Source organism: Podarcis filfolensis, assembly GCF_964270895.1.
Source record: "Podarcis filfolensis genome assembly, chromosome: 6".
Classification (NCBI taxonomy): domain Eukaryota; kingdom Metazoa; phylum Chordata; class Lepidosauria; order Squamata; family Lacertidae; genus Podarcis; species Podarcis filfolensis.
In genome coordinates, this window is record NC_139609.1 from 79735782 (window position 1) to 79763580 (window position 27799).

Below are 27799 nucleotides of genomic sequence, written 5' to 3' on the forward strand. Positions count from 1 at the left end.
GGAAGGACCAGCTGACATTTGGGACAAACATATTCATTTGAGCTATTAAAGGCTTAATGTGGTAAAATGGTGTTTTGCAGCACAAGGCAGTCACAGGTTCACATCTTGTTGCATATACTGCACATCTATCTATCTATCATCTATCTATCTATCTATCATCTATCTATCTATCATCTATCTATCTATCTATCTATCTATCTATCTATCTATCTATCATCTATCTATCATCTATCATCATCTATCATCTATCTATCTATCTATCATCTATCTATCTATCATCTCTATCTATCATCTATATCTATCATCTATCATCATCATCTATCATCTATCATAATCTATCTATCATCTATCATCTATCTAACCATTGGCTATTTCTTCAGACTGCTGGATATCTGGCACCAGCTCTTCCCATTATTCAATTACTTTTATGAAAGTTCCATATAACACAAGGTTTCATGTTAGATCATGTCGGAGCCTTTGCTTGTCAGAGCTGGAGGCCTATATAATAAATTTCCACACCGTGTGATTCTGTTGATGCAATGGAATCAGCTCTTTATTATAAAGGAACAGAAAAAACAAACAAACAAACCTGGCCACATGCTATATATATATATATAACAGAGGTAACCAAAGTGGTAGCCTCCAGGCGTTTTGGGCACCAATTCACATCAGTGCCAGCCAGTATGGCCAGTGGTGAGGGATGATGGGAGCTGTAGTCCACAACATCTGGCGGATGCCATGCTAGCTACTCCTGGCCTACAGCAGCTGCTTGATTACATATCCCAGCACATTTAAGCAACGTCAGATCCTAATTGGAACAAATTGTGGATTCTTTGCTCAGTTTATACTTGGGCAAATCCCTCTAGTCTATGCAAGGAATAGAGTAACCAGATGCAAATGAAGGCAGGGCTCTTGGTCTCATTACCTAGTAAGTGTGGCGATAAGGGATGTAGGAAGCTGCCTTTTATCATGTCCATCTAGCTTAGTATCGTTTGTGGACTCTACACTAACAGCAGTGACTCTCTAGGGTTTTAGACAGAGTGCCATCCCTCTGCAGCCCTACATGATGATTGAAACTGGGACCTTTTGCATGCAAAGCGCTACAGCCCTTTTGCTTGATGTAAGATTATATTTGAAAAGGAGGAAATACTGAAGCCTGCAGGGCAGAAGTGCAGGGAGCAGGTGACTGAAGCATCCATGCCCGCTCTTCCCCTCTGCAAAACCCCTTCCCTTAAACCAAAGTTCTGTGTTTTGCATTAAGTGGAATCTACTTCCCTGTTTCCCGTGCCTGCCACTTATTTATTGAGTGCGGATTCGAACTCTAGTCTCCCAGGCACTCTAACCATTACACCACACGGGCTCAGTTGCCTCTTGTGCCTTCAACAGTTTTCTTTCTTTTTTATTTGGCACAGAGATGAAGCAATCGAGAAGACGCCACTTGCTAAATTTCCGAGTGCCAGGCAGCTGTTACAGGCACCAGAGCGCAGCTTCCACTCCAAAGTTGGCAAGCGTCTTTCCCACTGGTCTCTGCAGGAGGAATCGCACTGGAGGCTAGCAGGCAGGTTTATGCTTCCTGGGAGGATGTGCGGTGCTGTGAAGCTGACACAGATAAGCTTATGCCTGGCTGTGAGGGAAGCCTTTTTGTTTCTGTGTATCTTGTCTTTGCTGGGACTGTGTTTTAATTATGTTTTCACACTGCCTGGTAAATGCTGTGCTTCTGAAGGTGTGCAGAGTGCTCTTTCCTAACCACACCAGTTCCTGCTCTCAAGGGGAGGGGAATTCTGAATTATCTGGACCAGACTTCCTCAACCTTAGTGCCCTCTAGATTTCAGCTCCCGCCTGCGCTGGCTGGGAACATCTGGATAGCACCAGGCTGGGAAAGGCTGGTCTGGACTTTTGGAGCGCCCACTTTTTTTGCACACAAAGCATGCAGTGGATAAGATTTCTCAACTGGCCACTTATCCTGCCCAAAGGATTGAGCCCATTACGTAATCCATGCACTCTGATTGGTTTTAATCTTATTATAACTGATGTACATCTGGAAGGGACCTCACGGAGGTCAAAGTATGAAGTTAACGGATTACATGTCTGCGTTCCACTTAGATCAGAGTCTGAGCCATTCTGACTGGCACGCGCAAACATACACACACTCCCACAGAAGGAGGAAATCTTCACGTTAACTCCCATTTGCACTTTTGAAACATCTGACAGATTAAGGAGAATATCAAAACACGACAACGTCGGACTCCGCGACCTTTTTGCAGTCATCACAGTTCAGTGGGAAAATACTGTAACGTTCCTTTAGATCGGACACACACGCAAAATGAAATAAGAAGGTCAACTATGGAAATTGTTGACAATAGAGACTCTAATATATTATTCTGTAATACAAAAGAAGAATTTTGACTTGATTGCCCTATTATAAATTTGCTAAAAATACAGTCATATATTTATATATCATTCCCCACCCCCACCCCATTTTTTTTTATCGGAACAGAAAAATAGACTACTCTGGAATGCATGAAAGTCGCCTGACTTTCCCCTCAGCACTACTTACAGAGCCAACACAATGGCAAACTGGAGGAACAGCAAACAGCTGTACTTTCAACCAGAACTTTATTAAAGCCATATTCTCCCTGACAGGTTGTTTATAAAGCAACCTCCATGACTACTTTTGCTTTGTTTTGGTTACCATCTAAGGGGAATTAATGATTGGTCGTACGGGAAAATTTGACAAAGGGAAAGAGTGACTCTGAAACCTCTGTGCTCTCAGTTCATTGAGAGTGGATTCCCACAACCCTGGTTTTTTTAAAAAATGGGATGAGTGAAAGTCCCATATAATGGGCGGTTTGATGGAATTGCTCCTCTTGGACGTTCCATGGAGCTTTAAACAAGAAAATCGTGTCCAAGCACAACAATTTACTGAGGGTAATTTTGATGTAAGTAGGAGCCTCAGTTTGGCTAGCTCATGGGGAGTCAACATGGTGCCCTCCAGAGGTTTTTGGACTACAACTCCCATGAGCCCTTGCCAGAAAAGCTAATGGTCAGGGATGATAGGAGTTGTGGCCCAACTGGGAATGGATGGCTCTGTCGGTGTTGTTTCTCATTTTTCCAATCTTGAATTTCTGCAGCAGTTTGTATTATGTTTTAAGAAATCCTCATGAGAATTCATCAGCCTTTTAGTGTGACTTTTTCCAAATCGGCACATTTTTGTACTTAGTTCTGCTTAATATACATATTTTTGCAATGCCATTCCCCCAAATATTTCTTACGTTATTTTCAACAATACATTTTTTAAAATATACACTTTACCCTATTATATGCATTTTAGGACATCTTACTTCTGTTGCAAAAGTTGGAGATGAGTGAATTTTTAAAGAATAGCTGTGTTTGGGTTCACATATTTTCTTGGAAAGTGTGAATTTTGTAGATTGGCCTTTAAATGTGAGTCAAATCCAATTTCTCCCTGTACCCCAAGCCCAACAACACCCAAAGGACACCATGTCATCTATCCCCTTTAAGAAGGGCTCTTGAGAAGCTGAGTACTGTTAAGGCTAGTTGACAGACGGAGGCTGTTAGGCAGCTAAGTAGTGAGATAGGGGAAGAGGACGTCCACAGCTGCAGCATCCCTCATCATCACGATGCAGGAGGGTTATGTTAATTTTCTCCCTTAAATGCTGATAGCTGGATTTTTGTCCAGTTGCCTGTTGGAACGCATTGGGGAGCTGGCAGCTGTGGAAGCAAGTAAGAGTGCCTCAGATTTAGCATTCCCATGGTGGAGCAAAGCTTGACATACAATAAGCCCATCATGTGATAACCGCCATGTGAACAGGCTGTGCGAATCCACGTTCACATACATTAGTGTTTTAGCCATGCCACAGAATACCCACTGCTATTGTTGCTTTATGTGGCGATTGTACCAACGGCATGGCATGGGTGTTTTGGAAGAGTGTTCTGATCTACCAAATGTCATGTGGAATGTATCAGTCGAGAGAATGCGGCTTTAGTAACCTCCACATGAGCTTGAAATACCCCTGGTATACGAATCACAAGTTAGTACCAGTCGTCATTCTGTCAAGACATAAATATAGAATAGGTACAAATATTATCAATACATTACAGTCTTTTTTTTTTTTACAGAAGAGAATACTGTTTTGCTTAAAAATCTTGTACCTTATTAGCTGCAAAGGGAAGGGAAGGCTACAGTTTATGATAGCCGTAGTTGCTAAGGTAACACGTCACACTGATTTGGGTGCAACGTGATATACGCAGGGGGGAAAATTCCCCAGGCCCTTTGCCACACAGTCTGTTCGGGGAAGAAATACGCACCCTGCGGGTCATCTTTTTCTTCTTTTGCAATCATTGATTCTCAAGACTTTCATAAAATGTGGACCACCCGTAGGACAGGACAATGCTCTTCATGTTCCTGAAGTGTGCTTAGGTGATGTTTCTATGAAAAAAGGCACTGAGAAATCTACCATAATCACAAATACAGCTATTTTTTTTCTTGCTAAAGGAAAAAAGAAGAAGCAAGCTAGCAGCTGAGAGAATTGTTGCCCCTAAGCTAAGTGCAAGGTCTGCACTCGTTCTTTTCAACCCATTTGCTGTCCATCATGGGGCAGGCAAATAAAGATGGAGGCAGGTACAAGGTTTGTCAGATGACATGATTTCCCTCTCCTCCCCCAGCACACAGTTCTATGCACCATTTCTGGGGGTTCTCCTGACCCACCCGGGCCAATTTTGGGGGGAGGAGAGAGGGGAAACCACTGTTGCACAAATGGAAGTCCTTGAGCAGTGTCCGCTCATGGGACTTGTTAGGCGAATTCTGCCCTGTAATATGTTTGTTTATTTGCATGGTGCATAGCACATAGGCAAAGATTTTAAAAAAGGAAAGTGCTGATGATCAAATGCCGAGCGAATACTTTGTGCCAATAAAGTTTATGGGGTCAAGAGGACCATTTAACTATGGTTAGTTTAGGAGCTTCTGCACTGGAATTTTTTTCCCTCACTATCCCAGCAAATGGTCTATCTCCAAAGTAGATACCTACACTCCACTTTCTCTCATCTCGTATGCTCATTATTGTTCGCTGGATTCTCTTCTTTCTCTCATGCATCTCTGTATCTTTTAGAAAAAAAGATTTAACGAGAAAACAAGTTCTGCTGGGCAGTACCATTTCCGGGGCACCCAGCACCCTTGGGCAGCTCCTGGGCCTCCAGCCCTGCCTGTTGCCTGCCCTGACCCTCCTTTAATATTTTTTTGGCCCAGCATTTTAAGCGAAGACCCGGCAGTTAGTCTAGATACCATACTTATTTTCCACCATGCCTCAGTGCAGTGTGCTGTGTTGAAGGCATTGTGGGAAATCAAAATGGCGGCTGGGCAACAGCTACCTGGTGCTGCTCTGATTGCTGCCACTAGGGAAGACCAGCAGAGCCCAATGACAGAGGAGGGAGCTCACCTAAGGGTGCTTTGTCCCAGGCCCCTTCAAACCTGAAGCCTATTTCAGGCAATCGGTGTTTTGGATGTGTGTGTTTCCACAGAGTGAAATTTAAAAGATTTCATTCTCTCTTCAGCAGTCTGAATTGGGACAGCCCATCAAGAGACACATCAAATGGGACTCCTGCTTGTCTGTTTTACTGTAGGGCCACAGCAACTGGTTTACCACACAGAGTGTTTGCTCATTCTACCTCCTCTTGGCAACTTCAGCTAGTGAAAGGGCCAGCTATGCATCTAACAAACAAGCAAATTGTACAGAGGCGTTATTTTCAATACTTTATGGATTTCTGAACTGTGGTCCCCCTAAAAAAACCACCCCACTACTGTTCCCTTTTGTGATGAGTGCAGACCCTTCCCCAATTCTTTTGGATTTTTCCTTTCATTCCAAATGCTTCTCAAAAGTTCAGAGTAGATTTCCCAGTGCTCATACATCTATACTTAGTTTGTACAAAGCAGTTCATTGTCAGGCATCATTTAATTTAAATTAATCATAGGACACAATCCTAGGTTCTCCGGTGCAAGCTGCACTGAAATGAACAGAAGATACAGGACCATTGCTATGGTTTTGTGTAGAACCCATTCACAGCAGTGCGGTTTGCCCCAGAGATCCATGTTTGTTTGTTTTTTGCGGGGCACAAAATGTGAGCTAGAATAACACTTTCACAAACAGAAGAAAGAAATGTTTTTGAGCATAGTGTATGCCCATCTTTAATTATTCTCTTTCTATAAGAAATCTATAGGACTTTGGCGGTTTGCACTCAAAGGATAGATACTTTATGATACTTTTGAACAAAGCTGTCAAAAGTGACCCGGTAACATGCTACTTGAGAAGTTTGCGCTAGATGAATGATAGTTTTGTGTCACACTATGTCCACGCAAGGCAATAACAGGGCCTTTGGTTACAAGGAGAGTTGCACCAGTTGATATTCCAGGTTTGTTTTTTAAACGCCGCGATTCTTGTGACTGTCATCTAGGAACTCAAATGTCTCATTTCCAATAGCGATTTGTTAAATACTTTCTCTATATGGCTATAGTCAAACGCATTTGCTTTCGGATAAGAAAAATACAATTCCTCTGAAAACTTTTTACATGAAAGAATCAGCTCTAAAATATGCAATGTGGAAATCACCACTGTATACTTTTTATATATCAAAAAGTAATTTTTCCCTGAATTTGTTTTTATTTAAAACATTTGTGCTGATAATGGACATGACAGACTTTTAACACAAACAATTTAGGGGTTTGACTTGCAAATGACCTAATTCACTTGCCTTTGCTTAAGCACATAAGCAGTCTAGGTCTTGCCTCCCTGCCAATCCCAGTGTTGAAACTATTTAACACCCCCTCACTTAAAATACATGGGAGTTTTCTGTAGCAATTGGTTTTCATCCCTAAAATAATCTTTCCCAGAGTCTAGTCCTAAACATGAAGGAAGCTTCCCGAGTTCAATGGAACTCACTTAATAGTCAGTTTAATTAAGAATGGATCACTGCAATAATATGCTTAAAGCTCATTTGCTATATCATTAGTTCCTAATAATTATTTGATTGTTACAACTTAACTCTTCTAAGTACATTGTATGAATTACTGCGAGGCTCACCCTTAATGCAAGTTTTGAATGAACAAAGACAGACTTCTAACTTGGGGTAGGGGGTGTTCTTTTCAAATATGCTATTCTGTTGAGATTTTGAATACAGAGGTGCATTTTTGGCTGCTGACTGTGCGACTTCTTGCACGGAAAGGAGCTTATCCGACTTTTACTGGCCTAAACTGTACACAATTTGAGCTTATCCATATCTTGATCTGTCTTATGCGCATGTGAGTGAATAGGACAATAGCGTAACTGTAAGGCCTCTCTGGAAATATTGGGAAATTATTCAGTAATCCCAACAATACTGGATTACTGAATAATTCAGCCAATGTGCAACATCTCCATACCTACATATAATATTGTGCCAGCCAGAGGTCTAACTTAACAAAGCGATAATGACAACCCCAATGCGCTTATTGCTTTTGTCCATCCACGCTGTGTGCATTAGAGGCAAGAGTACAGTACAGCTTGAATGGACAAGAATGACAGTCATGACCAACCAATGACTATATTACATTGGAAACGTAACTGTTTGACGAAACATGTATATCCAGATAGTGGGGTAGTCTTTTTCAAGGGTGCAATATATTACTGACAGCTTTTCGTTTCAGAAAAATTGAGCCTCGAGGCCTGTAGCATGCAGGTGGTTTATGCACCACTGTAGGTGCAATGCACTTCACTGATAAAACACCCATGTCTAAAAAGGTTACTGTGCTTCCAAATGGAGGCTTAATATTGTAAATGGGCCATTCAGATACTGCACACAGGTCACTGACAACAGGTCTTTTTTCTAAACGTTTTGGGTTTCGCCTTGGGAAGGCTAAATCCAGATGATACGGGTGCAGGAGAGAATACAGGCCAGCATTTTGATGCCAGCAATGTAATGTGGATGCTGCGAAAAATCTGCATGCATGAGGAGCACCCATTCCATAATATACACCCAACTGGAAGCAACCTTAATTTGATGTACTGGCCAAAAAACTTCACTATTCCCAGGTTTTTAAACCTCAGTCCTTGAATATGGCCAGTGAAAATATTGCATATAGCCCATATGCAATATTTTGATATCTTCCTAGAAAAACTGAACAAAACCCACATTATTATTGAAGGAGGAAAACAAGAACATGACATTTCTCTATACTACTTTTACCAACTTGCTCCGAAGTTTAGTTCATGTCTATTTCACATGTGTTTATTGGGGAGAAGGCAGTGACCTAAAGTTTCTTCTTCTACTGCCCACCTCTTATACTAGACTTTGAGTCCACATCAGAGTACAGTGTACCCTGAAAGAGAAGTCAAACTTTCAATGACACATATACTACAGCAACAATGGACACAACATTAAGTGTTATCATCACAGTTATCGCAGTTCGTTACCAGGTGGGTAACAAATCACAGATGTGACGAGGCACAAATCAAGATAGTGCTTGTTTTAAAGTGCTAGGTTGTTTGTTTGTTTTTATTTAAAAAAATACATTCTCTCTGCTTCTCTACGCCACCTTTGTCAAACGCAATAATAAAATCAACATAAAGTGCTTTTGATATCAGCAAACCTAAATGATACAAGATTTAATATACCAGCCTACGTTATAAATCCAAGCTGGTTTTTATGGTTTTCTTTAAAATGGCCAGTTTAAAAACAAAATATTTGAAACTTGATTCTCTTCTCATTTACACCACACCTGTGAAACTCCAGCGGGAGCCTCTTATGATTCACAACCAGTCCAAACGAGAGGAGGATCAGGCTAATTGCTTAAGATTGTTGTTAGTATTTTTGCATATTTATGTTTTTAAAACTTGCATATCTTTTCATTCTGCGCTATTTAAGTGCAAAATGTGGCAGAAAGATTCTTCTGGCATGGATAACAGATTAGGTGTAAGCCATGAAAGGATGTGCAAATAATTCAGGGAGCCGACATTTAATGCCTTTTCATACTACTAACTTTAGCCCCTTTGGTGCTGGAGACGATCATAAAACCAGTATGGACTCCCAGTTCAATGCTTTGGTCAGAATCTCCAGGGGTTGCACTGTCCTTTCGTTTACCTTATGGCTGTGGTTTTGGGTAGTAGCCTTCCCCCAACACACAAAAGGGTCAGCTACATCTTGGTTGCTCCCTTCTAAGAATACCAACCAAACCCTCTCACCCATAACAGTAGAACAATGCTTCCTTCACACACCCATTCCCATTGTCTTTTCAGTTTGAAAACTGCCTTTCTAATCTCAGTTTAAAAACTGCTTTCCTGATCTCTGTTTTGGTGTTACTATGAGCAGTAATAAGTGCTATTCTTAGCTATAATTTTGAAGGGGTGTTTTGGATTTAGATACAAGTGGTGCAACTCACCCTGCTGTTACTTTTTTATAAAGAAAACTTCAGGTCTCAATGAATCTTGAAGTATTAAGCACACACAGAGAATTTAAACAGTTTATTTCTCAATTCACTGAATCCGCAATTTAACCAGCCCGTTCTGTTACCTTTCGACCTCGTATCCCTCAGAGAAGAAGGCATAGCTGGGGATCTTTGAAACAGTTGCCCTCATGCTAAAAGTGTTGCATCACTGATTATTCTTACCACATCTAACCATTTCTTCCAGTATTTGACTCTGGCCACCTTGGTCTCCTTTAAAGGGGTACTGCAGTGTCGGATGCTGATACTGCCACATATAAGAGATCCATCAAAAAGTGGGGGGGGGGGGAGTGAATGGAATATTTGGTCACACTAACTTCAATGAAGGAAGTCGAAAGGAGATCAAATTATGACCAAGATGCACAATCTTCGTTTCAGTTGATGGCTGTAGGCAGTAACTTTGTAGTGGATCCAGAGAAGGACTTATTCCTGAGCCCACCTTGAGGGCATCCTCTTGCTTTTAAAAAACAGGTGGCTTGTTTCAGTCAAAAGTTCATGCCATGCAGAAGCTCTTCTTCGTGTGTTGAGTGTAAAGGCATTCCTTTTCAGCTTTCACCAAAAGTTCTGGGTTACATGTCAGATCTTTTGATCATGTGTGTTACCATGTCCTCCTCCACCCGGTAATATGTGAACCTCGGGTGAAATGTGGTTCTCTAATTTGATAGTTTCCTGGTTACCACGGGTTCTTCCAGTGATACTTTCCATGGAATAAAGGCAATTTTGCCCAATTAGCTTGGGTGAGGAGGGTAAAGCTGCAGTCTCTAAGTGGTTCTTCTCTGTTCTATAAACACTATCCCTTTGCCTTAAATAGCCACCATGTGTAATGCTGTATTTGGGAGCTGGGTTTCCTGGTGGGGCTTTGGGAGGGCTTGAGTCATACAGCAACTGACCTTCGTCATCAGTGTCGGCGTCAATATATTTATGTATCCCAGCATCGTGGAAGTTGAAAACTATTGCTGCCTGCTTCTCGGGGGATTTTGTGGGTGTTCGAGTACTTGCAGTAGTATAGATAGAGGTTTCTGGACTCATTAAAGACCGATCAGAGTGTCCAGAACTATCTGTAGCTGCTCCTGTTGCTCCTTTGCTCTTGAGGGGATCTGGGTATATTCTCAGGACGTTTGATGCTGTTGGTCCTATGGCATCCTCTTCCATAAAGTTAACCTTCAGAGATCTTAATTTTAGAGGATTGGTGACTCTTATGGTACTTTTGGGGCTCTCTATGAAAAACGTAGAGCAACGACTGCTTTCTAGATTTGGTTTTATCTCCATGAATTTAGACCCGCTTCCCTCTGGCCTATATGGATCCTGAAGTGGATTTATCCCACCTTTGTTAGGCAGCGTAGTTAGTGGGCTATGGGAATATCTCCCAGAGTCAGGAAATTCTGTAGCACAGCTTATATAACTGTCAATACTTGACATGCTCCTCATGTCAATTATTCCATCTGCCCGAGTGGTCAGCAAAGGGACCATAGGGCCAGGAATAGCTTCCATTTCTAATTCTTCCTTTTGCTTGTTGGGTTGACCTGACTCCTTCATGTTGAGGTTGGGCTGGGACTGAGCTTTCGCCATTTTGCTGTACATGTCTTCCAGCTGTTGAACATTCAGATGCTGAGGACTGGAAGATGAGCGAGCCTTTTCTGGCGACCCTTGTTCCTTTGTCTCTAAAGATTTGTTGGAGCTAGTTTCGGAGAGAGATCTCTTGGCCCATTTCCACTTGCTTGGGGATAAGTGATTGTCCTGAATTTTATCCTTTTTGCCTGCATTTTCTCCCTTTTTTTCAACCACTATGTCCATCAGTTCTATACTACGGGCAAAAGCATCCTTCATATTCATGGACACAATGCTCCCATTTCTTTTTGCTCTTTCAAGAGCTTCTCTGCGCTTGATGGCTTTTTCCTGCCTCTTCTGCTCTTTGTAGAACTCAGAGAAGTTATTTACAATGATTGGTATAGGGAGGGCAATGACTAAGACACCAGCAATGCAACACAAGCCACCGACGATCTTACCTAAGAGGGTTTTAGGGTAGATGTCTCCATAGCCAACTGTTGTCATAGTTATGGTTGCCCACCAGAAGGATGCTGGGATGCTCTTGAATTTCGTATCCTCCTCATCTTTTTCTGCAAAGAACACCAAGCTCGAAAATATCATAATCCCCATGGCCAGAAACAAAATGAGCAACCCAAGCTCATTGTAGCTTCTCCTCAGCGTAAATCCCAGGGATTGCAAACCGGTGGAGTGCCGAGCTAGCTTGAGAATTCGGAGTATCCTCATGATACGGAATATCTGAACGACCCTCCGCACGTTCTGGAACTGAAGTACACTTTTGTTTGACTCTGTGAGGAAGATGGTGACGTAGTATGGCAAGATGGCTAACAAGTCGATAGCATTCAGCGGCCCTTTGAAAAACTTCCATTTCTTAGGAGAGGAGAGGAACCGTAAGAGGTATTCCATTGTAAACCATGCAATGCACACAGCCTCGACATGGGCTAACTGGTGGTTATCGGTGGAATTTCCATATTCATCTGTGCCTTGGAGCTCAGGAAGAGTGTTGAGTGACAAGGCAATTGTAGAGAGGACGATGAACATGATGGAAATGATTGCCAAAATCTGCAAAGAAAACAGAAAGTGGTTAGGGCCACTGAAATGGGTAATGATTTAGCATCGTTAAAATCATTTCATTTCCTGCTCTCATTTTTGCACATCAAATGCTGAAATGGATGGGCACGGCTTGCCTAGGTCCATAGGCCTCAATAGGGCTGCTCTGGGTGGAACTTAGTTGGATACAAACCATCGTTTTTGTTTTGGATACTTGCTTTATATCATTGCATAATGGTCTTTGTATTACATATTTTATACACAGATCCCAGGCACTACCCTGGTAGCCTTCATGTTCAAGGATGGGATATAAATTTAATTTTTTAAAAATGAAACAAAAGGCAGTAAACATGTGAAACGACCTGCCAAGATTATTGCTTTTAAGGGAAATAAGAAGTGGAATTTCATGTGTTCTTGTTAAAACACTTAGGTGTTACAAATGACCTCCCCATCTATAGTTATGGAATTAAGAAACGTTCTTAGGTTCCTCTACTTCCCAAGCAGATAATCTGCTCACAGTGAAGGGCAATAGTACCTTGATTTCTTTTGTTGATAAAGCACTTTCATATTTATGCTAAAAATCTTTTCTGAGTAATTCAGTAATACATTAAAATAGATATTTATATGTAATGACCAGACTTCCTGTAATTGCTCTCAAATCTGGGTCCCCTTGGGACCAGTCAAATTTTGATATTTCAGCAGATGTTGGGATTATGTACCATATCCATACTCGCCATTTCAGCTACCAAGGGTGTGTTTTCGACATTCCATTTAAGATTAGTTCTTTCCTTGTTAACTTGGTTTAACCTCATCTGTATCTCAAACATTATGATTGTTATACCCTTCCTAATCTGATTAATACATCTGGTAAAGAAGCCTGAGGCCTTCGAAAGATTAGGAATCATGGTAAATTGCCAGGCACCTATTAATGATGAGCAAATCTGTCAATTTCTGTTTCCTCCAACCTTAAATTCAGTTCCCAACATCAGCTTGCTTTAAAAACAATAAACACAATTGCCCCCCAAATACACATTTTTGCACAGCAATTTTCCCTATACATAATGCATTTTTGTATGTTATTTGTCAGGGACCGGGCAGAGGAGGAATGGTGGAGACCGCCTCCCTTTCCTGAGCCTTCCAGGGAGGAGGAAGATGAAGACAGTATAGATTTACAACAGTGGTTTGCGGGAGGTCACAGCTCAGAGGCAGATGAGGGGGAAAACTGGGAAATAATGGGACAGCCAGAACAACACCCAGATGACATGTTGTCATTCCAGACCCTCCATCTCCCAGAACCTGGATGTGATGGCCTGGGAATCCGATTCAGAGGCTGAACCGGAGGAACCCCAGCCTGCACAGGAGTCCCCGCCTCCAGGGCCAGCTGAGCTGGGGCAGGGCCTTGGATCTGAAGCACCTGCATCTGTGCCAGAACTTCAGGAGCAGGCACCAGGTGAATCCTCTCTGGCTCCGGAGGTGATTGAAGACACAGTGCCTACAGGTACGCCTCTCCCAGCCCTGTCAGGGGAAGGTGAGTCTTCCCCTGGGTCCAGTAACCCTTCAGCCTCTCCTGAGCTGCAGAGGCTCAGGGCAGAGAGGCGGAGGGAACTGGTTTCTCCCAGGAGGAGTGCTTGCCTTAAGGCCAGGAGAGGCGGGTCTCCTGGGGGCCGGGACCGCCCCTGGCCTCAGAGAAGATAAAGGCGAGCCAGCGCGGTCCCAGGTTGCGGGAGCAACGTCGTGGAAGAGCTGTTTCGGCCAGCATCCAGTCCTGTTCCTCCAGAGTTCCTGTCCTTGTCCAGCTCCTCGCTTTGGTCCCCGCTTCACCCATGGAGGACAGTCTACCAACCCTCGACCCAGGACCCTGACCTCGCCTCCCGGTAACCTTCCCCCCCGGGACTAGCACACCGGAGAACCTTAAAAGTAGGAGAGCAAAGAGCTCAAAGACAGAGGGCACGTAGCAGCACCCATAGAGGAGACGATGAGAATGATGAATGAGAAAGTGGGAGAGATGTGGGGTTGAGATTCACTTGGGACAATGCCATTATCCAAGAGGCTGGGTTCTATTACCTGTCTGTGTAAAGAATGAAATAAAAAAGGATGATAAGAAACTTTTCCTTGTCCTTATACTTTTCTGGGCAACCAACTGGGAGGTGCTGACAGCATCCTGACATTATCACCAATATATGCACTTTTAGACAGAGTTTATCCTAGTATATGTATTTTTTTTTCTACACATGATTCAGAATCATAGAGTTGTAGAGCCATCAAGTCCAACTCCCTGTGCTAGGGTGGAGAACTGCACTGTAAAAGTTGGAGAAGTATGAATTTTGAAGGATGACTGTGTTTTGGTTCACATATTGCCTCAAAAAGTGTGAATTAGGTAGATTTGCCTTTAAATATGAACTCAATTGGATTTCTTCCCCATCCTTAGCTCTGTACACTCTCTGAATGCTTATCGTCTTCCGCGCTGAATGTAAACACAGCAGCGGTCACGATGCATCAGCCTCTGTGCACATCCACCTGCTTGGACAAAAATCAAAATAGAACAAGCTGAAATAGAGCCCTTGATCTTACAGTAGAAGCTGCCATTTCCAGTCACAGTCACACACAAAAGCAAATGGTAGATCAAGGTGCTAAAATGTTGCACTTGTCAGGAGTTCACATCACATATGGGCATATACAGTAATACCTTGTCTGGAAGCATTGGTCCATCTGACCAATATAAGAATTATCCATGCATTGGTAATATTCTCTTTGCAATATTAAGTTAGATGATGATGATGATGATGATGATTGATTTACCCATCCTTCACCCTAAGTTCCCAGGGTAGGTTACCGCATTAAAACACAGTATCATAAATAATTCAAAAGATCTTACAACCATAAAAATAAAGTGGTTCCTAATAGCATATACCTCAAGTGTCAAAAGCCAGGTTAAAGACGTTTTCAGCATTCTCCACTTCCTGGACCTACCCAAGCAATCACCTTTGGCTTGATCCAAGAAGACAAGGTGGTCAGCAGCCAAGGGTGGTCAGATGCACTTCTTAAAGCAGGATGCCCACCTCCTCAGCCCACAATAATCTAAAGTAGCCTTTCTCAACCACTGGTCCTCAGATGTTGTTGGATTACAACTTACATTACTCCTAGCTAGAAGGACCAGTGGTCCGGGATAATGGGAGTTGTAGTCCAGGAGTCAGCAAACTTTTTCAGCAGGGGGTCGGTCCACTGTCACTCAGACCTTGTGGAGGGCCAGACTATATTTTTTGGGGGAAAATGGAACAAATTCTTATGCCCCACAAATAACCCAGAGATGCATTTTAAATAAAAGGACACATTCTGCTCATGTAAAAGCACCAGGCAGGCCCCATAAATAACCCAGAGATGCATTTTAAATAAAATGACACATTCTACTCATGTAAAAACATGCTGATTCCCGGACCGTCCGCAGGCTGGATTTTGAAGGCGATTGGGCTGGATTTGGCCCCCGGGCCTTAGTTTGCCTACCCATGTTGTAGTCCATCAACATCTGGGTACCCACGTTTGAGAAAGGCTGATCTAAACTGATCCTGTACAGATGGAACAGACAGTGTTCAGGGGGCCTCTGCTGGACTGGCTTGAACTCTGGTGCTCAGCAAAGAACAACGTAACTAATTCAAGAAGTAAAAGGTCCTGGATCTGGCTACTCTTTCCTTTGGGCACCATTTGCAAAGAGGAGCCAGTGGTGCCAAATGCATAAGTCAAACCTGTTTTTTAAAAATTATACGTGAACATTTGCTTTGCAGCAAAACAATTGTTGCACCCCTGGGCTTGATGATGGATTCTGTGGGCAGTGTGAACACTGTACCAAGAAAATAAAATATTTACCAAGAAAAGCCAGATTTTACAACCTATATACCTTTAGTAAGCTTGACATTTTTTGTTTCATTTCTTCTGCTTCCTCTAGTTAAGGTGTTGAAGGGAGGCCCACCCAATTGGAGCTCATAATCTTGCTCTGTAATCCTCCTGTCTCCTGAGGTTTCACCAGTAGGAACGGCTCACACATTTTCAAGCATCCCTTCACAAGGTTAAACCCTGGCAACTTTCTCTTTTTCTTAAAATGAAGGCTGAGATTTTTAGAGAGCAGAATTGCACACCAACTGCCACTTTAGTTTTTGGTACTTTTGCAGTTTCTTGAATGCCTACTAGTCAATGCCTGGCAATTCAAAAGTGGAGGCCATTTTGACATCAGGGCAGGTGTGTCAACTCTGCCTGCTAGCTCAGGATATTTTGCTGTCAGAGGAGAGGATGTAGTACGACTCATGCAACACGTTGGCGACTAATATACACACAATAATTACCAAAAGGATTATACATTCTTTATCAATCTTCTGAGAAAAATACAAAACCTTATGCAAAGCCACAGAGACTTGCGAACTACCCAACCTAAGATGAACTTAAAATGTCTGATTTCAATAGATTTTTCAGTCTTTTGTTTTCTTTATCTTTTTAGGTAAGTTCATGAAGATACCAACAAAAGGTAAGTTTGGTGTTGTTCACAATACCAAGAGATGCTAGTAAAGTTGTAGATGGATGTTAATGAAGTTGTAGACAGGGTGCTGGCGTTTTGACCTGTTTCGTCCTGGCAGTCCAAGTAATCAAGAGGCTGCTGTTTGCCCCAATGGGGCCCTTTTACTGGGGCTTGCAGATAGTACACTCCCAAGGTAGTTTTCCGGGCTTCTTCAGTGGTCTAATCTCAAAGCCTTGATACGTATATTGATACTGAGTTTCACAGAGAATACTATTTCTTGGCTTAAGCTTAAGAGACTGTTTTGCTTAGCTACCCCCATCAGTCCAGAAGGTAAATGTATTGGCAGTTGAACTTGACTTCAACACCAGTGATGGGCAGCGGTGGCTGGCAAAAACGCCTGCTCCCCTCCCCTTCTCAGTAACCAGTAGTGACATATGGTTTGAGGAAGCCAAGTGAGTAACACTGCCCTGACTGGTGAGAGGGCAGGATTCTCCACTGCACCCAAGGGCAGGAGGCTAGCTTAAGGAAGTATGGAACACACACATCTGTCCTCCAGCACTTTACTGTATCTGCTGCCTGAGGCAGCTGCCTAAGGGTAGGGCCGGCCATGACAGGTTCAGAAGCACTGGCATGGTGATTGACCCATATCAGTGCTTGTGTTGCCACACTGTGCTCATCGGGTGTGTTATGTGATGCTCAGAACTTATTCCCATTATGTTCTGACTGGTAGAAGAAGGCTGCTGTGATTCACCTGCTCAAATGCAGTGCTGATACTGTAGTTCCACCTCAGATATTTCCCTGGGCTACTGCCAAAAGGTGTTGGCCCTTAATGATATTGCTGTCTTGGAACACAAGGCTCTGTATAGACAGGCAGGATTCCAGGAACACAAAATGACAGCTGCTTCCAGGAGAGCTTTTCCCACCAGTGCAAATCTACAAGTCCCTGACTGAATTTTTGTGACTCCTAATGAATTATCAGTGCTAAGTAACTTCAGGACAAATCGGTGGTGTTTTTTTTTAAAGGACCAGGTACATCAAACACATGCTTTCAGAATGATGATTATTGATTGCACAAAGCAAGAGCGATTTACAATCTAATTGCACGTGTGGTTTTACCACGCTTGAGCACAAATCTGCAGCAAACAGTGGAGTAGAAATGGCTGTGAAGTGTTCAATGTAAGATTATCTTTCAATGAGAAAAGAGCAGCAATCCTACCATTAAGGTGCTGTTTAATGGCTCATCTCAGGTAGCAGACTTTGTGGGAGGGTACTGTCAAAAGGCAGCAAATGGACTTTATGAAATCTGCCTCTACAAAATTCCAATTGAGATTTAGAGGTTCAAATGTATCAAGTGGAACTCAAATTGTCAGAATCCCCGGTTAAGAGGATCATGCCTGAAATTTTGCGAGTAGAACAGTTTCTGAAGTAAGGTAGGTTGTCATCCCCTTTGCAGACCCACCCCACTTATTTTCCGGTGGACATGACTGAGTCCTTTCCAACCATCCCACTTCTTCTGGTCATCCATTTTGGGTACTAAGTAAAAACACACCAAGAATAAATTAAAAACAGAACTTTCTACTCCAAAGGCTTTTTGTAAAAAAGAAGTAAATATACTGGCACTATGGGAAATAGCCCAATACAGTGGTACCTCTGGTTATGAACTTAATTTGTTCCAGAGGTCCGTTCTTAACCTGAAACCATTCTTAACCTGAGGCACCACTTTAGCTAATGGGGCCTCCCGCTGCCACCGGGCCACTGGCTCTCATCCTGAGGTAAAGTTCTTAACCTGAGGTATTACTTCTGGGTTAGTGGAGTCTGTAACCCGAAGTGTTTGTAACCCGAGGTGTTTGTAACGCGAGGTACCACTGTAGTGTAAAAGCATAATGTTGCAGAAATATTAATGTGTAATCCTTTTTTAAATGGTGATTTGTGACATTTAATTGGATATTTCTCCATATGTGTCTTTCCTCTTGTCTCTTACTTCAGGTGCATACACACACACTCTCTCTCAAAACAACAACACCACACACACACACACACACACACACACACACACACACACACACACAATTATTACACAAAATGGATCTCCCCCACCTTTTCCTCTCCCTGTGTGCCCCCTGTAAATCTGCTTCGGAGGGTTGGGACAGAGTTCAGGTTTGTGTGGGTTTGCATGTGGGTTTGCATGTGGAGAGAAGAAGGTGAAGAAACTCCACTGTACAGCTAAAACTCCTTGTGCTAGCAGAACCATTTAGCTGGATACCACCCTACCAACCCTGTCAGAGTTCAATCCAAGCAGAACCAAAGAGATGTCAGAGTCTTGGAACCATTACAGAGCGGATCTGAAGGAAGTCACTCACTACTACAAAGAAGGCTTTCGGGGTGCCATTTAGATTCTCTGCCACAGCTATCCAAATGGCATGTACCTTCACTCATAAAAGGCCACTCTAACCCACAAAGCTCAGGGCATTTGGATGCAAAGCACCAACATTGCCTTGAGCATCTCTCGAGCTATTCTTGAAATGAGTGTGAAAATGATAAATCTGGATACTGAAAGTGGAAGAGACTCATTTTAATACTAAGTGGATGTTCTGTCTAATGTGCATTTCGCTTTCATATTACAGAATTGGAAGAGATGCTACAGGCAATTTTGACTTTGTAAATAAAGTCCATCAGCCCTGCTAACACAACATTTCCATTAGCCTACAAACATAGCTATAATGAATAGTTTGTGGTGCGCTGATAACCTGAAAGGAAGCAGGAGCGTGGGGGGCGGGGGGCATTTGCCTTCTAGTTTACAAAAGCTTCCCTGGCAGGTTATCATTAGGTAGAGTGAGGCACCTGCCTTAGGTGACAGATGCCAGGGGGCAGCAGTGGCAACGCTGAATTAGATGCAGCTCTCATTCTAGTCAGCTTCTATACATGCAGTGGGCAAGAGGCGCCATTTTGTGCTTTGCCGCAGGTGGCAACATGACTTGGGGCAGAGCTAAACCTGATCAGAAAACATGCAGTTTCAAACACAATATTCATAAAACAAATACGGCGTCATGCAAGAGAATCAACACACAGAATAGACTGAGCTTAACCCTCGCCTCCCACCCACTGATTCTTACAGGAGCCTCCCCCAGATAATTCTAGATAATTTCCACCCACCCCTGCTATAGGTGCTGAAACTGGGCTTGGGAAATGGTTAAGCACGCCAGAGGCCATCTATTGCTGGGCAACATCAAAGCCCTTGCTTTGCTTCTTTAAAATGACTTCCTATAGAGCACTGGGGGAGGACGTCTGTCCTGCGGGCCCTCCCCATTTTGTCAGTGATTACTGATGCTTGCAGAAAGCCTTGTGTGGTGTTTTGAAGTCTTGGCAATAAGCTGATTTTCTACCAGTTCTACCTTCTGCCCACTCACGCCCGTGCAGTTCCCATTGTCTTAAAATCCAGCCCTTGGGGTATTTTGCACGCTTCAAAACAAGATGAAATTTTGAAGAGGCAGTCAAAAGCTACTGAAAAACGGAAGGTGCATTTTGGAAATAACAAAAGCAAAAGAAAAGAAAAGGAGCAAAGTTAAAACACCTGTTTTGGCTCAGCTCTATAAATCCTTGTGTGCCTGACTTCCAAATCTCCAGAGGAGATAAAGCAAGGTATTAAAGGCCATGCACCATCCAGCAGCTGTGAAGACAACTCATGTCAAGGCGCTCTATGCTTTTATCATCTTTACAGCAAAATGTGATGCTTCCGAGGGCTTGCTAGACCCAGCAGCTCCTCCCCGCCCCACTTACAAAACATTGAGTACAAAATGTTGTCTTTAGTGAATTTTGGATGGTTTAGTTCAATCAGCAATGTGCCATGAGAGCATGAAATCAGCTAAAAGTAATTAAGGAAAAACTATTAGCTTGATTGCTTAAGATGCCTTCTTTTCCTGAATATGCAAGGAAATAATTGATACTTTTCTTTTTCCCAAAAAGAGAGAAGGGGTGGGAGAGAGAAGCATAGCTAACACAATTATGCATTTTTCCTCCTTAATAAAAAGGGAGTGGAGAACAGCAGCATGATCAAATGTTTATTTTTGCATCTAGCTGGGAGAAATACATTTGTTGATGTGATACTGGCCTGCTAAATTGTTAGAAAATAGAAACCGTATGCTGATGATATGCATGATGCAACCCCCCTTCCCAATCAAAATTAGAATAAAATAAACCTGCCTACAGATTGTTTTTCTTGAGAAACTTCAGCTGAAGCATCAAATATGCTTATAATATAGGAATACAGGAGATCATGCCTGTTTACAAATTGCCAATTGTGGATGCACAACAATTTGCATGCAGAAGGCCTCCCAGTTAAAAGGGTTTCAGGTAGCAGAGTTGGAGAAGGGAAAGATTTCTGTCTTAGATCCTGGAGATCTATTGCCAGTCAGAGCAAGTAGGACTGTAGGAGGCTGCCTTATATTCGGTCAGATGATTGGTCCACCTAGCCCAGTATTCTTTTCTCTGACTGGCTCCAACTGGTCTTTGGAGTCTCAGTTAAAGGTCCTTCTTAGCACCTGTCAATCTAGGGATGGAAGGAGCTGTCAATTTCAGTTCTCGCAGTTTCTCATTTTTCCAATTCAAGTTCAAGTTCACAGGTTTGTTGTTCTAGCCAAAGGCCATGACAAACTTGTAGCAATAGTATTAATAAAATAACCTGCAGCATATATCCATAAAATAAGCCAACATCCATGATGAAAGAGAGGGGAAGATCCAGACCCCAAGCAGTTCCTAACTGGAGTTGGGTGGGATCCTGTTCAAACATATATTTCTAGACGGAATTATATAGACAACAAGATCTGATGCAATGACTCACTTTGAGAAAGACATTATGAGCACTAAATGCAATGCTTTGAAATCTTCCAATGAGACAGTAGGGTTGGCAGGAGCTATGCAGACCAATGAGCAGGAGAAGGAGGAGGAACAAGGGCTATCAATTCATAACATAAAGGAAGTGTCTGAGAAAAAGAGACCAGGAATCCCCAAGGACACCAATTGTCCCACTTGAGGGCTGGTTTAAAATCTCAGAGAAAACCTTCTTATGCATTGAAAGTATACATGGAGGGCTACAATGATTCATGCTGCTCCTATTGCTGATGTGCCTACTGGCCACATCCAGGGGCAGACTTTGGTAACCTTTCATAATAGGGCACCCTGTGCGAGGCCAACATTTGGTACCCCCACATGGACCTTCTCAATTAGGGAGCTTCTCAATTTTGCGCCCCCTCGGCTTTGCACCATGTGTGAGGGGTAACCACTCACACTGCCATAAATCGGGCGCTGCTACATTCGCCACTGGAATGGGCACTTCATGTGCAACAGCCTTACCCACATGCAGGGGGAATCTGAATTGGCTGAGGATTCCCACCCTCCACCCTTGTGCAGATGAGCCCTACCCTGTACTTCCAAGTATGCCTACAGGGCTGCTTCATACAAAAGATGTGGCTGTTGGGTGGGTGTATTGCTGGATGATAGTTTTTCTCATGTCCTCGTTCTTCCAATCTTAAATTCTGTTCTCCACATTTTCACATCAGTTTGTGATTCTCCCCCCAAAAATTCCGCATGAACATTCATCAGCGTTTTTGCTATGAGTTTCTCCAAAGCAGATGGATTATTATTTTTTTGCAAAGCATTTTTTCCTAATAGAATGCATTTTTGTATGCTATTTTTGCTGACAGGTTGCATTTACATGCACACTTTACCCTAGGACATGCATTGTTGCACACATTATGGAGAAAATTAGGAGAAGTGTGAATTTTGAAGGATGCCTGGTGATGTTGTTTTTTGTTCAAGGATTGCTTCAGAAAGTGAGAATTAGGCAAGTTCGCCTTTATATGTGAACTGAATCAAATCTCAGCACAGCACCAAATGCATGCTTTCAGTATGTCAGGGGGTTTCTGCAATCTATCCCAGTGTAAAGCTTGGAAGGCTGTCAGGACTGAACCATACTTAGCTGACAGTGGTGAACCTTGGAGTCAAAATTAAGGAACACAGCAGAGCCTAAAAGTCCTTCTTCCTCAGGCAAGGCCATAGTCCCAGCAGCAAACCTTTAATAGCTCTTTCTGGCTGGGTGGGCGGGGCAAGCCCAGGCTGAAAAAGCTTCCCTATCGGCAAGATGTCCCAAGCTGCAGTTCTGATATCTCACCACATGAGGCAACCACGCACATCTTTGTAGAGACCTGCCATAGCCTGAGAAATGTGCCTGTAGAAGAGCGATAGCTTTTCAGGGTTGCACTGTTTACAAACCTAACACAATGCTGGCAACTAACATCTGTTTTGCATGAAAGAGGAGCGCAGGGCAGGGGGAAAGATTGGCTGGATTTTGAAAATGCAGCACAGCCAATTAGTACAAGCAGTCCTCTATTGCCCAGCATTGTTGTATTTTAGGTGGAATTTATATGGTAGTGGAAGGCAGGTTTTGGCATGCTGAAAGATTTATTTGCTCTGGAATATTCATGAGCTGCATGGATGGATGAGCAGCTCTGCAAGATGGGTAGGCAAAGCAATGAAAATTGTCAGAGGCGGGGGATGGAATGCTGAAATTATGGAAGTGGCAGCAGGTGGGACAGATTCCACAATTCTTTACAAGTCTTAGGGTGCAATCCTAACACCCTTCCGACCTTCGGCAGCAGGGCTTTTGGAACAGCAGAGCCCTCAGTGCATCCACAGCCCTACTACTCACAGCGGGCAAGGTCGGGGGGGGGCAGGACAATTGGTTGCAGTGCCATTGTGCAATGGCTTGAGTGCCATTGGTCCCCAAGTGGCTCAGCTAAACCCTCTCCCCATGCCTGCAGCATCCCAAGGCTGAGTTGCAGATGGAACCCACTCTGCAGTGCAGTGGGGCCTTTGATATCCATTCTTAAGGAAATCAGCCCTGAGTGCTCACTGGAAGGACAGATCCTGAAGCTGAGGCTCCAATACTTTGGCCACCTCATGAGAAGAGAAGACTCCCTGGAAAAGACCCTTGTGTTGGGAAAGATGGAGGGCACAAGGAGAAGGGGACGACAGAGGACGAGATGGTGGGATAGTGTTCTCGAAGCTACGAACATGAGTTTGACCAAACTGTGGGAGGCAGTGGAAGACAGGAGTGCCTGGTGTGCTCTGGTCCGTGGGGTCATGAAGAGTCGGACACGACTAAACGACTAAACAACAACAACAAGTCTTTCGTCTATAGGATGTCCCCATGTATAGGATGACCCCTATTTTGGGGGACTCTGATGTAAGAAACTGGGGGGGTGGCGGCACAGAGTTGTTGAGCTTTGTTTTGCTTAGGATTGCCCAGGGGGATTGCCCAAAATCACACACCCACATACATCACTAAATCCGCCTCCCTTCTGTCCCATCGCTGGCAGAGTCGTTGGGCTCTTTTTTGGAGGGGATTGCCCACAGGTTTTGAGCTTTTTTTGAGGGGGGGGGGAATGCCCAGAGCTCTTGAGCTTCCTTAGGGGTGGAACTGCCGAAAATCGCTCACCCGCCGCCACCGATCATGCGCGTCACCAAAGACCCGCAGCCGCCAATCAACCACGCTATTGCCACAGAGGCACCCGATCACAAACAGCCCTTCAAACAGCCACCAATCGCCCACCCTGTCACTGCAGAAAATCTCCTGCTCATGGCTGCAACCAATTGCCCAACTCCCCCTCTGGACCACCCAGGCATAAGACGAGGGCAAATTTTAAAGAAAAAAACCCCTAGTCTTATATATGGAAAAACACGGTATATGCGCAGGAACCAGAGTGGCTGGTACGGTACAAAGGTGAGGCAGTACCACCCTCATGACAGCAGTGCCACTGCTGTGTACCTGGATGGTGCAAGGGCAGGGCAGAGTGGAAGAGAGAAAATGAACCCACTAGGGGCGTCATCTAAGGGGTGTCAGGGGACCGAGGGCCCCCAAAAATGTTCAAGCCCCCTCAACATGCCATGACCATGCACACAGAAGGCGTGCTGGCGATTTCCAACAGGGACACGGGGTTTGTGTGTGAAGCGTCTTTGCCCTGGTGTGTCTCTTTGGTGATCGCCAAATGTCAGTGACTGGGCAGAGGAGGAGGAGTTGTGGACCCTTCCAGGGAGGAAGAAGAGGAAGACAGTACAGTGGTACCTCGGGTTAGGAACTTAATTTGTTCTGGAGGTCTGTTCTTAACTTGAAACTGTTCTTAACCTGAGGTACCACTTTAGCTAATGGGGCCTCCCTGGCCATGCTGCTGCTGCGCAATTTCTGTTCTCATCCTGAAGCAAAGTTCTTAACCCGAGGTACTATTTCTGGGTTAGCGGAGTCTGCAACCTGAAGCGTCTGTAACCCGAGGCACCACTGTATAGATTTACAACAGGGGTTTGCGGGAGGTCACAGCTCAGAGGCAGATGAGGGGGAAAGTTGGGAAGTAATGGGAGAGGAGGAACAGGCAGAGCGGGAGCAGCAGCTGGATGACACGTTGTCGCTAGAAAGCATTCCAGACCCACCATCTCCCAGAACCCGGCAAGCCTTAAAAGTACGTGAGCAAAGAGCTCAAATACAGAAGGCACTTAGCTGCACCCATAAAGGAGATGACGACGACGAATGAGGAAGTGGGAGAGAAGGGGGTTGGAGATTGACTCAGGACAACGCCATTGTCCAAGAGACTGGGTTCTGTAGCCGCTCTTCGTAAAGTCTGAAATAAAAAAGGACATTAAGAAACTTCTCCTTGTCTTTATACTTTCCTGGGCAACCAGCCGGGAGTCGCTGATAGCACCCTGACCCTGTGTCTTAAAGGAACACACGAAAGCAACTCAACACCTCTGGCATCCACTGATGGTATCTTTCTTGGATTTCTGAGGTGGCACTATGCCAACAAGAAGAGTGGTAGGTAACACTGGTTAGGTAACTAGCAGTAACCCAACTGGCTGTGAATTCCAATTGTCACTTCTTATAGCAATGAAATCAACAGGCCCCTCTGCTCCCGCACAGCAGCAAATGAACAGTATTATCAAGGCTAAGAGGTTTGGCAGTTGAGAGATGGAAAGGTAACGCCAACGCTTCAGCTTCCCCACACCAAGGGACAATCTAGATTCCTGCATCAATCAGTTAGGACAGCTCTGCAGTGCTTAGAAGAAAAGGGGAGAAGTAATGGCACACATTCACCTTTTGATTCAATCGTATGGTCTGAGTCAGCATTTTTCACCGCTTCAAAGGCTGCTGGTGCCTTAGCTCTCGCACTGATGAGGCCCATCCAGCAATTTAGTTTGGCAGAAATTCACTCACTCGTCACTGATGCATTAAAAAAAATAGCAATGATTACAAGCAGGAACCTGGTGCAGTTTGGAATGCTCCTGTTCAAGATTCCAGCCAGTCTGCCATGTCTTTCCCTTCCATTCTCTTTGCATCTGGACTTCCCCTCCCTCCCCAAAACAGTCAGCTGGAATTCCCTGACCACTGAGCATGCTCTGTCCTGATTAGGCTACTTGACTCCCTCCTCCCTGCTTTGTGTTTCCCTGATAACTATTTTTTTGTACCTTAGGTTCCCTGAGCCTGTTGATATACCTCCCTCCTGTTGTGTTGCTAGTGTTGATTAGGCTATGTAAAGATTTATTTATTTATTTATTTCCCACCTTTCTCTACCTGCCCGCAGACTGTCTCGCCAGAGTGGTGCATGCTCTAGTTATCTCTCACTTGGACTACTGCAATGAACTCTATGTGGGGCTACCTTTGAAGGTGACCCGGAAACTACAACTAATCCAGAATGCGGCAGCTAGACTGGTGACTGGGAGAGGCCACCGAGACCATATAACACTGGTCTTGAAAGACCTACACTGGTTCCCAGTACATTTCCGAGCACAATTCAAAGTGTTGGTGCTGACCTTTAAAGCCCTAAACGACCTCAGTCCAGTATACCTGAAGGAGCATCTCCACCTCCATCGTTCTGCCCAGACACTGAGGTCCAGCACTGAGGGCCTTCTGGCAGTTCCCTCGCTGCGAGAAGCCAAGTTACAGGGAACCAGGCAGAGGGCCATCTCGGTACTGGCACCCACCCTGTGGAACCCCTCCCACCACATGTCAAAGAGAAAAATTACTACCAAACTTTTAGATGACATCTGAAGGCAGCCCTGTTTAGGGAAGCTTTTAATGTTTAATAGGTTATTGTATTTTAGTGCTTTGTTGGAAGCCGCCCAGAGTGGCTGGGGAAACCCAGCCAGATGGGCGGGGTCTAAATAAATTATTATTATTATTCTCCCCCAGTGTGCGACCCAAGATGCCTCATTGCATAAATTAAAACAGATACAGATACACAACCAAAAACAGCTACATAAGTAACCCTATTCAAACTGGTAACATTTAAATGCACTTGTGAGATCTTGCTGTGCGAAGAACTCCAGAGCATGTCGGGTTTGCACGTGTGAAAATGAGCCGAACTGAAACTTCTGTTCACAGCAGTGTATAAATATTCACGTTTTCATTCTGGCGTCTTTGGCCTTTGATATATTTCCCTGCCTCTTGCGGTGCCCACTTGATGAATTTTCATGCACGGTAATTTCAGGTGCCTTAGCATCTCTGAATTGGGGCCTCTGCTCTTGCGGATTGGCAATTCATTAGCAGAGCTACCCTCATGCTGCATTCTGGGTTTGTATAGAAGATCAAGAATGTCTGTCAGGCATATATATTGGCTGATTTCTGCAACTCCTTATCAACCCAGAAAGCCTTGAAGCACATTTTTACTGCCAGATTCTCCTGTTTCCCAGCTGAATGGAGATAGCAGTGCAATAATAAGAGAGCGAGAGAGAAATAGTGAGATGGATAAGCTGCTTTGCTTTGTAAAACAAGTGGCTTTCTCCACATCACAACTGCCAGTGCAGCTTACTGGCTATTTGGAATCATGCATAACCCCCCCCCCCAAAAAAAATCTCATACTGCATGTCAATGAATCCAAAACTGAGGAACCTGGAGCCAGGTTAGGAAGTATAAAGATAATACCTAAAGCAGAGGTGGACAAACTGTGTCTAGGGTGTTCATTTTTGCAAAAACAACAACAAGCAAACCTCAGTATATGTTGTTGTTGTTTAGTCGTTTAGTCGTGTCCGACGCTTCGTGACCCCATGGACCAGAGCACACCAGGCACTCCTGTCTTCACCTGTCTCCCGCAGTTTGGTCAAACTCATGCTGGTAGCTTCGAGAACACTATCCAACCATCTCATCCTCTGTCATCCCCTTCTCCTTGTGC

At 43.9% G+C, this 27799-nt stretch overlaps 1 protein-coding gene across 1 annotated transcript in view; it reads right to left on the reverse strand.

The window, feature by feature from the left end:
* Window positions 1-526: 526 nt before the first annotated feature.
* Window positions 527-27799, reverse strand: part of KCNB1 (potassium voltage-gated channel subfamily B member 1) — a 196482-nt gene continuing 169209 nt past the window's right edge. Inside the window, exon 3 of the mRNA XM_083618529.1 lies at window positions 527-12097. Within this exon, the coding sequence (XP_083474655.1) occupies window positions 10067-12097 (2031 nt within the window). The 3' untranslated portion in view covers window positions 527-10066. The remainder of the gene's footprint in view (window positions 12098-27799) is intronic.